This window comes from Melanostigma gelatinosum, assembly GCF_949748355.1.
Source record: "Melanostigma gelatinosum genome assembly, chromosome: 3".
NCBI classification, from domain to species: Eukaryota; Metazoa; Chordata; class Actinopteri; order Perciformes; family Zoarcidae; genus Melanostigma; species Melanostigma gelatinosum.
In genome coordinates, this window is record NC_136636.1 from 21,812,094 (window position 1) to 21,823,149 (window position 11,056).

At 45.0% G+C, this 11,056-nt stretch overlaps 1 protein-coding gene across 1 annotated transcript; it reads left to right on the top strand.

Moving 5' to 3' along the window:
• Window positions 1-878: 878 nt before the first annotated feature.
• Window positions 879-2,321, top strand: LOC306775502 (potassium voltage-gated channel subfamily A member 3-like; the record flags this gene model as incomplete). Its single annotated transcript, XM_079265947.1, has 1 exon — window positions 879-2,321. The coding sequence occupies one exon, from the start codon at window positions 879-881 to the stop codon at window positions 2,319-2,321; it is 1,443 nt and encodes a 480-aa protein (XP_079122073.1).
• Window positions 2,322-11,056: the final 8,735 nt, after the last annotated feature.

The following is an 11,056-nucleotide window of genomic DNA, read 5'->3' on the forward strand; positions in this document are numbered from 1 at the left end:
CACAAGAATAGTGCGCGCGTGTTTTCAGCACCACGGAGAGCAACACTCCCTCAACCAGAAGAGAAATGCAAATGAATAGTTTCATTCATGTGGTTTGGACAGTGAACATCTGGACGTCCGCAGTTCGGTCCTCTGCTGTCAGTTTTCCCGACAAACCCGATTACATCAGCTCAGTTTCTGCTGAAGACGTGAAGCAATGACTGATGTCGAAAGTAATGTCGGACTTTATTGCAGACCCAGTGCTGAAGAAGACATTGTTGGTCTTATGTGTTGCGATCGTTCATGAAGTAAACTCCCTTTAAATGCCACGAACAGAAACCTGTGAATGTTTTACGACCGCAGAGCTGATCACACGTTCATGTCTGCGTTTGAACACGCTGATAAATCGCACGAGGTATAAACGAGCTCACGACAAGAAATAATATAAGTTGGCTCAAACAGGTGTGATTTCATCAAGTATTTTTGTTCCACCACATGAATGAATGAATGAATGTGTGCGCGCGCGACATTAAGTGTCAAGTTCATTTTAGATTGGGCGGGTGGTGGACGTAGGATGTCAGACATATGCGCGCCGTGCGGGTGTCACCGTGTTTGTAAAGAGAGAGGGGGGGGGGGGGGGGGCAGAGGGGAGCGCAGCGCTTCAGTGCGTGGATACGCGGAGAAAGGTGATGGTTAGAAGTGATGTAAGTGGCGTCGGCCTCAGCTCTCCAAGGCTGTAGTGCTTTGGCTGGGAGAGGCGTGGCGCACTCTGCCCCTCCGGACCGAAAAAACACCTGGATGACCAGACATCTGGCGTGATCCAGCCACGCGTGAACGCCAGGCACAAGGGCAACAACGCGACCGACGGCCGGGGTTATGCCGAGGAGGAGAAGGGCGTCATGACGGCGGAAAGCATGCTGGAGGAGCCCGCGGTGCTCTCGGCGCCTCACCTGTCGGTGGATCGATACGAGCGCGGCCGGCAGGGATGCTGCGAGAGGGTGGTCATCAACATTTCGGGCTTACGCTTTGAGACGCAACTTAAAACTTTCAACCAGTTCCCAGACACGCTGATGGGGGACCCGAGGAAAAGGATGCGCTACTTCGACCCGCTGAGGAACGAGTACTTCTTCGACAGGAACAGACCGAGCTTCGATGCCATCCTGTACTACTACCAGTCAGGGGGGCGCATACGGAGACCCGTTAACGTCCCCATTGATATTTTCTCCGAGGAGATCCGGTTCTATCAACTCGGAGAAGAGGCCATGGAGAAATTCCGCGATGATGAAGGGTTTATAAAAGAAGAGGAGCGCGTGTTGCCCAAAACGGAATTCCAAAAGCAGGTGTGGCTTTTGTTTGAGTATCCTGAAAGCTCTGGACCAGCGCGGGGGATAGCAATAGTTTCAGTGCTTGTCATTTTGATTTCAATCGTTATTTTCTGCATAGAGACTCTGCCGGAATTCCGGGACGACAGAGACGCCACAGTGGCACCCACGGTCAACGGCACTGCCCCCTACGTGCCGAACCCGTTCACAGACCCCTTCTTTGTGATCGAGACCCTGTGCATCATATGGTTCTCTTTCGAGTTACTGGTCAGGTTTTTCTCCTGCCCCAGCAAAACTTGCTTCTCCAAAAACATCATGAATATCATAGACATCGTTGCGATATTCCCCTACTTCATCACTCTGGGGACCGAGCTGGCCGAGACGGAGACCAACGGCGGCCAGCAGGCCATGTCCCTCGCAATCCTGAGGGTGATCCGACTGGTGAGGGTCTTTCGCATTTTTAAACTGTCGCGTCACTCAAAGGGACTTCAGATTTTGGGACAGACCCTGAAGGCCAGCATGAGGGAGCTCGGCTTGCTCATATTCTTCCTCTTCATCGGGGTTATCCTCTTTTCCAGCGCGGTTTACTTTGCGGAAGCAGACGACCCTTCGTCCAGTTTCACCAGCATCCCAGATGCGTTTTGGTGGGCGGTGGTCACCATGACCACGGTCGGATATGGAGACATGCACCCGGTGACTGTTGGTGGGAAAGTCGTGGGTTCGCTGTGCGCAATAGCGGGCGTGCTGACCATTGCCTTACCCGTGCCAGTGATTGTGTCCAACTTCAACTACTTTTACCACAGGGAGACGGATGGAGAGGAGCTCCCACAGTACGTGCACACCAGCAGCTGCGAGCACCTCTCCCCGGAGGAGCTGAGGGGGTCGTGCAGCTCCTCATCCCTGAGCAAGTTGGACATGGTGATAGAGGAGGGCATAAACAGCGCGTTCAAACAGCCCAACTTCTCCACCGAAAACATCCAGAACTGCGTGAACATCAAAAAGATCTTCACGGACGTGTAAATGAACACCAGAATGGAGCATTTACGGATCATTAAGACGTATAGCTATACTCTTATATATTTTGTTTATAAATGTACAGTGAGATAACCATTATGTGTCAGTCCATATCTGTGGATGAACGTGCGTAATTCTTTTATTTTTAACGTGTCATGTTGTTTTTTAGGCTATAAGCAAACGAGATATGTTCTTGGTTCCATGTGATTCACGTATTTCTAAGAGATCAAGAAATATTAATATGAACCAGAAAGAATCGCACTGGAAAAGTAACCTTGTCGTTTCGGCTCCAGCTGTCAAAAACAACAGCAACGACGACAACAAGAGCAAGTAAGCGGCTTGTTAAAAGCGATATTTTTGCATTGCAGTGCCACTCGATGCCTACATATCTTGTTGTTTGTGCGAACGTTGTTGGTGTTCATGATTGGGAGACACGTGTAGCATATTGTCTACTCACTATATTGCATTTACCCACCAGTCAAAGAAAATTGACGTTTTGTGCTTCGTGGAAAGAAGAGTTTAATTGTCCAGTAATGTATTGAATAGACCATACAGCCAAATGTCTGTCTTAGATTATATTTAATATCATAACTTGTCGAGATGTTGAACTCTGAGTCTTGTTCACATGCTTATTCAGGTAATAACACCGAGTGGTGATGGAAACACTTATAATGAGAATATAAGTCTAGCTTTTCGTAAAATTGTATTTTTATTCAGAGCTGCCTATATAGCTATACTAAATAAAACGGAAATGAACTGACCCCGACTCAAAATGTCATTATAACATTTCGCTAAATATTTAATATCATTGCAATTTCCGTCCAAAGCGAGCCGAAGGGAATATGAAATGTATGAAGTGTGTTTGGGGCCATGTGCGCACTGGATGAAAGGAGGGAGAGCGTGCAGAACGTCCCGCCTCGTGATGCAGTCTCCATGACGACGGTGGTTTCCCGGGTAACCCCCTCTGATGTTACCATGGCCTTGTGTTGCATTTTCACAAAGACTGTTCAACAGTTTATCACCTGCGTCCTTGAGGGGGGGGGGGGGGGCGAGAACTGCAGGTGAATGTTTTTGATGTTATGTGAGACTCGCATCCGGTTCCTTAATTGAAGGTGGTTAACTCATTATCAATCGTTAATCCGTTACCTTAGTCTCCGGAAATGAGCTGTAGTAATACAGTGGGAATCATGAGAAGCTGAGTCAGTGCACCCTCTGTCTTGTTCCCCATCACAGCTGCTCTGCTTTTCAGACGTGAGCCTCATTCTCTGAGTTGGCATGCCAACTATAGTCTGACGTCAGCTGTACCTTTTCTTCCCCTCCAGCAGACATTTGCACGTGTGCTTTTGGTACAAGGTGAGGGCTGAAGTGACACAAACAAACTCGATGGAGTTTACGTTAATCACAGGGCTTCCTCTTCGTGTTGCAATAGGTTTTTCAAAATTGCAATTCTGACTTTACTTCCACATGTTATTAGGGCTACAGCCTTTGATTATTTTCATTGTCGAATAATCTGTTGATTATTTTATCATTTCACCTTTTAAATGTCCTTAGAATAGTGAGAAATGCCTGTAATAGTGTCCGAAATGTTGTCTTCAAATGTCTTGTTATGTTCAACTAACAGTCCAAAATCTAAAGGTGCTCAGTTTATGATGACGATGACATAAAAAGGAGAAAAGCAGAACATCTTCACTTTGCAGAAACTGGCAGCAGACAATGTTTGGCAACAATTTTGAGTCAAGCAAAAATGCCAATTAAGCCAATTAGAAGACAAAGTTGTTCATAATTCAAAAGCCATCAGCGTTTTTGATAAGCTACTGTTTTGCATCATTAAGTAGTTTAAATGATGTTGTATTGCTGTTGAGCCGTAGGTTTAGTCATGCCAAGTTAACTGTAGTTTTTAAAACAGGGCTTCATCACTCTGAAAATAGCTGCGTGCTGCCCTCTAGTGGATCTACTGAGGTATTACTGTTGGGAAGAAGTGCTGATGATATTTTACTTTGTCTTATTATTTATTAGAGTCTGTTATTGTGCCTTTATACTCATGCTAGTTCATACACACTTTATTCTGACTGCCTCTGAGACTCCCTGTGCCCACTTTCACGACTCAAAAACATCATTGTTTTATTAACTTGATACTTTGCCCTTCTATAAAGACGATTTTGAGCTGATGACGTTTCAGACGTCCGCCACAGAAAATGACGCGTTACTTTTGTTTGACTTCTATGTTATCTGTGATAGGATAACCAACTGTGCTTTTATTTCTCTGTGAATACAATTTTTTTGCAGTCAAATTTATATATTTGTCATGTATAGCCCATGTAATATATAAAACATATTTATATTTTCTTTTGGTGTAATAACAATGCCTCGTGGTCATATTTAGTCATTACATGTGCAAGCCCCTTTGTGGCATAGCAAAGAGTTACCACGTCAATACTTATTTTGGGTTTTTTCAGGTGATAGAAAAAGAAAACTTTGGTTCTGTGAGACCACAAACAATCAGGCCATGCGACTGTCTGCGACTGCGACTGTCTGCGATTTGTTAATCAGGTCAGGAAACTACCTGAAAGTTTCACCTAGAGACTTTTAGTCTGACCCATGTTGGGGTCTGACCAAATGGCTTCAACATGTGCTGTGAACAAAGAGAGTCAGGCCTTCCCTTTTGCAAGCAAAGGTTTCATCCTGATTGTGGTTTGATGAGAGCAAGCCTCCTCTGAAGGAATTTCACACTAGGGTGTGAATTTCCCCCCCCCCAAAAAAACTATGGTTCCTGAAGTCACCTGAATGCACCGCTGCAATCTCATTGGCCGAGAGCCAAGACAGCACCAGGACCCCTGTGGTTCAACCACTGTTCTATAAAACTGCCTGCAGGTCACACCTCAATGCTTTTTCCCTTCGACCGACGTCGTGCTAGGGAGCACACAAACGCTCTCTTCCCTCTGGACTTCGTCCTGGGACCAGAAGAGGCACCGGGCCCACTAACCTGCACACACATAGTCAGCAGCCCTTGGGTAACCCCGTGCCCTCGAGTGCCTCACACACACATATAGCTTTGAGCTAATCTAGCTACGTGCTGAACAGCCACCACATGTAGACGCCGGGTCCCCTGTTGGCTAACCGCCATTTTGGGTCGCACGCATGAGAGACGTCACCACGTCCTAACTACGTCACACGTCACTGAGCTGTTCCCTCGTTTCCCCCCCCCCCTTTTTGCTCACACACACACACACACACACACACACACACACACACACACACACACACACACACACACACACACACACACACATCCTCATCCATTTTATTCATTTGACCAGTGGCGGCTGGTCAATAGAGGGCCATGGGGCATGGCCCCACCATGAGCCACACAAAAAAATAATAATAATAATTATAATAATCATAAATTATATAAATTGTCAATATTTGTGTTTTTGAACTATGGAATGTACCCAGTAATGTGTGTAAAGTATGATATCTGCGCAAAATATATGCTTTTCCTGCTCGTCCTCTCAGCCTGTATGCTCTCTGCTCGTGCTCTCTGTCTGTGTGCACGACACTCTGAGAACGCGCAGCTTGGGGGGCCTGATCGTTTTGGCCCAAAAGAGGCGGGTCTATGAAGCAGTTTAGCCAATTGCTGATTCAAGATATAAATGAGTGACATACAATTTAGCCAATCAGCGCCCTCAAATAGATTCAGCTTGGGGCCAGAACGATCAGGCCCCCCTCGCTGCGCGTTCTCGTCAGGAGAAGTCTCTACAGGCGAGCACTCCTCCTCCAAGACCCGTTTGAGAGGAGAACTTTGGCGGAGATTCTGCAGCCAAAGAGCTGATATCAGATCAGCCTGACCTCACAATCAGACAGCAGACTCGCGGGAAAGGGAAGCAGCTGTACACCAGGTTTGGCTAGCTAGATGACGTCATGCTAATCATTTATTTAGCTTTTTAAAACAACGGGGACGGATCCAGCACGGACAGTTATGGGAGTGAGGGATGAGGAGGTAAGGAAACATGAGAACACCAGGACACACATGGAGAACTCTGTCAAGCTACATATTCGACAAAGTGAACATCTTTTATTCTACATAGTTGTCCTCAGTCTCATCTGCTTAACTTGGTCATGGAGGCATCAACATGTAATCGAGATGTTAAATTAACAGTGAAAACTCATCATAGCTTAATTTAACATCAGTATTCATAATTACACTTCATGTTTACTTCTCCTGATCTTTACCTCCTATAACAAGGTCCATAGGGGCATCTCAATAAATGAACATGTTATATTATATTATATAAGTGTTATTTACTGATTGTTTTCGTGTTGGAATACATGTTAAATATTTAACTGCCAAGTAATAATGCGTGTTTGATACTTACATTCTTTTGCATTAAATCATACTGGGATGTTTGCTGAAATTGATAGGATGGCCCTACCGAGAACATTTTCCACCAGCCGCAACTGCATTTGACTTTAGGTATTAGGCATATAAGATTGTGTGATAACGTTTGTTGGTTGCAATATTATTAAAATACTATTTTGATTTAATAAACTCTGTTATACTTTAAGGAGCAGTCGTCTGTGATTACTTGTGCATATGTGCGTAATGAAACTGTATGTAGTAGCCTTGTGTACGAACTTAACCCTTCACTGTCACTGAATGTGTAGTCGCACCCGACTAGTGACATTATGAGTGACCACTAATTATGAGACTTAGTTTTATCGTTTGGTTATTGGTCCCTGTTCACAGGGTGGTGCCCCGTTGTTGTTAATAATCATTAATAATTGTTACATACATTAATAATTATATTGATGTCAAGAATTCAGTTTCTTAAATGCTGATAACCCAAACACGCCCCTCTTAGATCCCAACACCCATAATTGTTACGTTTCCCAGGAGACAAAAGGAAAAACAGTTGGTGAGCTTGAGTGCTACGAGACTTTGAACAAGCACATCAACGAGCCTCAGAAGTGGACGTGAAGGTTACTTGAAATTCACTTTGCAGTATGCTCAGCTGCCACACAGAAACATCTGTTGTTGGAGAAACACATGAAAGCTCATGGAGTCTGTTTACAAAGCAACATTTTCACAAAAGACTAAGAGCTCAGAATAATAGAAGGCACTTAAGAACAAATTCCCTATGAAATAAACAACTTTTTGCATGATTTTCTATCCTATATTTAGAATACACTGTACAGGTAACTGCTATTTTGCTATGTAAGGAATTATGTTTAGTTTAGGTTCAGAATTTTGTTTGGTTAAGTTTCCAACTTGACAAAAAATGCCCTGTTTTAGTAAGACGTGGTTCGCATTTGATTTGTGTATACAAAGCCTCCACACTAACGAAAACATTTAAGGAAGATAAACACAACTCTCGAACAAGAGCCACTGAAGGCTATAACATATATTATGACCGTGCACATTTTAAACCATTTTTAAGTGGAGCAGTTTCACAGATTTAACCCTGCGTCCACTCATTCCGGGCGTTCAGGACCTCAGTCCTGCAGAACAGACGCCATGCGGCCCACAGCTCCAGGTGCTCTGTCTCAGAACTGCTGAGTGGCTTTGTTCCCTCTGTCTCATCTGGAATTTAAGTCCTTGTTCAGTGTATGTTCAACCAGGGGAAATGAAACGTGTCTGCAAGTTATTCGGCGTCGTTAATCGTCTGCTGCAGTTCAGCCTGTCTCATTCTAGTTTGTGCAGGTACGAGTCCCATCAGAGGTGCCCTCTGCTGTGGCCTCATGAGGAGATCAGTGTTGCTTTTACAGCATTTAAAGAAATAGAACATTATCATTTCTTTCAATGAACTCTTCTTGAATTGCCCCTTTGTTCCATATATAACTGGGTATCAAACTGCAGTATCAAAGTAGCAGAAGCTGCCATTAAAGCTACATTCATCCATATTTCTCTCTTGACATGTTTCCGTCAGGATTTCTGAGTCTTTCAGCTTTTCAGCTCTTTTCTGGCCTCCAAACTCCAAACTCTTATAATGTAAGTGAAAAAAGCTGAGCTAAGCAGACGCTATACCTAACATGTTAAGCATCAATACAGCAGACAGACAAAAGCTGGTGGCTAGCTGGTGAACATACTGGAGCATTTAATAGCGAAAGAGCCGGATCTTTCCCTCAGAACTTGGTGGAGACAAAAAGAGCTAAAAGGAGTGATTAGCCGACTTCCATTCATTTCAACACTAGAAACAACAAACATGTTGCTCTAACAACTTTAGAAGCTGATCATTTCCATCTCTGTAAAGTGGCCAAAAAATGAATGCAGCTCTCAGTTTGTTTGTAATTTTGTTTACTTTCTCTCATTCAGACAGTTCTTGATTTGAATCAATATTTCGGCAGTCATTTATTTAGATAACGGCTGCTTGTGTTTAGACAACATTGGCTTTTAGTTTGAAGATAGTTAGTTAAAGTTCATAGAACTTCCAAAGAATGGAAGAGTATATTTTTCTCATCTGTTCTGATAAAATGTTACCCAACCCTCTTTGTGTAATAACATAAGACTTACATGTGACTATAGATGTATAGAGATGAACATGCAGAACGCAGCATTGAGAAAAAGAGATTTGAAGCAGGATGGATAGTGATGACTTTAATACGTGTGACTGCAAGTTTTAGCAAATGTTGACGTGTAGTTGTCTGGCTGTCCCTGCATGAATGCCTGCCTGTGTGTGTATGAATGAGAGTGCTTGAGTGCTGCACAGCTGCAAGACGGTCACAGCTGGTACGCCTAAGTGCACTGTGCTGTGGGATCCTGGTCAGAGAGAATGTGCACACACTGCACCGAGTCAAAGCAGACATCAGCTTGCATGCACACAGATGCAGGAAACTGCAAACAGTCGAATCCGCAGCTGCTCCTTTCTGATACTGCTGCTGCAGGCAGATAGGAGGAGTCCAGGATCGTGTTCAGGTGGGGGGGGGGGGTCAGACAGTGGACCCCGGGCTTCCCCCTCTCCTCCCGTCCCCTCGCTGTCCTCAGTGTGCTTCCTCTAACGATACCCGGCGTCTGCCAGGAGAGGAGCCGCGTGTCATCCTTGAACTTTACCAAAAGCTTGTTCGTGACGCATCGGTGGAGAGAAGGGGGGGCCCGGTCTAGTTATTCACAGCTCTGCACATATTTATTTTTTTCCTTCTGCTCTGATATTTTTATGTGCAGTATTTGCCCTAACAGTGTAAATCAGTGCTGATAGAATCCATGAGCTATTATTTCTCTGGGTGCCATTCATCCATCTGCTCGTCAGAGAACATGTAAAGTCACTCTTGAGGCTATTCATAAAGTTCACTCTTCTGCATCAAGACTTTCAGGGCTTTCAGTGAGAGAACGGCGAGCATCCCCCCCCCCCCCCCAGAGACAAGATGTACCTGACAATGAAAAGTTTCATATCAGTAACATATGCTGTAAAACATGTCCCAGGTGTGGAACTGTGGAAATAGCACAATCATAAACATATTTTACATTTCTCCTTCACACTAATTCATCTAATGCAGCTGACTGCAGGGAAATGAAAAGTGCTTCATCATCGCGTTGTAACTTCACCTGAAATATCCCAGCGGCACTGGAGTCTCCGTGAGCGTGATGTCACCAGCCTCCTCCCACCGCTGCCCCTGGAGATGGTCTCCGTAGCAACCGTATGAGGCTGAGTACAAGATTCACCCAGATACAGTGACAATGCTGACTTTGGACACTTTCTGTGGTGCTTTCAGGCGCTTTCCAGCAGTCCGTTCACCTCACCCTTGACGGACAAGGTCAATATTGGAGGGAAAAGTCAGACGCGTGTGAAGTTTTGGTGTTGATCCAAACCGTGCAGCCCCGGTCGGCTCGTCCTTCACAGAGAGCGGCTGCTTCGCAGTGTTGACTGCATAATTGACTGCCGCACGAGGCTGAGGCAAATATTTTGGTTCCTCGAGTCACTGGCAAATAAAAAAAGCGGAGGATTGCATCGTCACAGAGACACAGTTGCTGTCGCTGTGCATCCCACAAGTCCCATAATGTGCATCTGCGGCAAGACAAACGGAGCGAACCTATATTCTCTGCTAAATGATGATGAGCAGATCTGAATAGGGCTCATGCTTTTGATGCCACATTATTTTGTGCGCTTTCTAAAACCAGAAAAGGGAGCAAAACCAGGATTTGCTAAACATCCTCGGGGGGGGGGGGGGGGGTGGAGCAATATGCTGCAATAAGTCACTGCTGCATGTAATGCATAAAGTCAACCGCTTCCCTTTACAGAGCCTCGCTGTGCATGTGAAAAGCTCATTGTCACAGACACACAATCAGTTTGATATTCGTCCTCTCACCCTCATATAAATGGCATCTTTTGTCCAGTGACTTTGGTGTAATACAACCTGCAGCGCTCCTGTAGCAAGCACTTACCTGGGCTTGAATTTCGCTCATTCATGCAGAGTGAAAGGCATGCAGCATCAGGGTATCCCTGCAGCAGTGACACTGAGTCCCTCACTGACTGACTCACGGTCCTTCAGCATCGGGATAGTTCACTGAATTCAATGAAGCCTTGATTATTGTCTTCTCTTTGTTGTTTTGCAGCTGTCAATACAAATGAAGAAGCCGTATAGTAACGTGTGTGTTTGTTTCAGCCCGATGTTTCATGCTGTAGCTTTTGAATTGCAGATCGGCAGCATGCGTTTTCACACACACACTGTTATTATGAGGAAAATGTCCACATGGTATTCTGCAGACCTGTGAGTGTAGATAATTAGCTCTTGCAGCGGGTGGGTGCAGA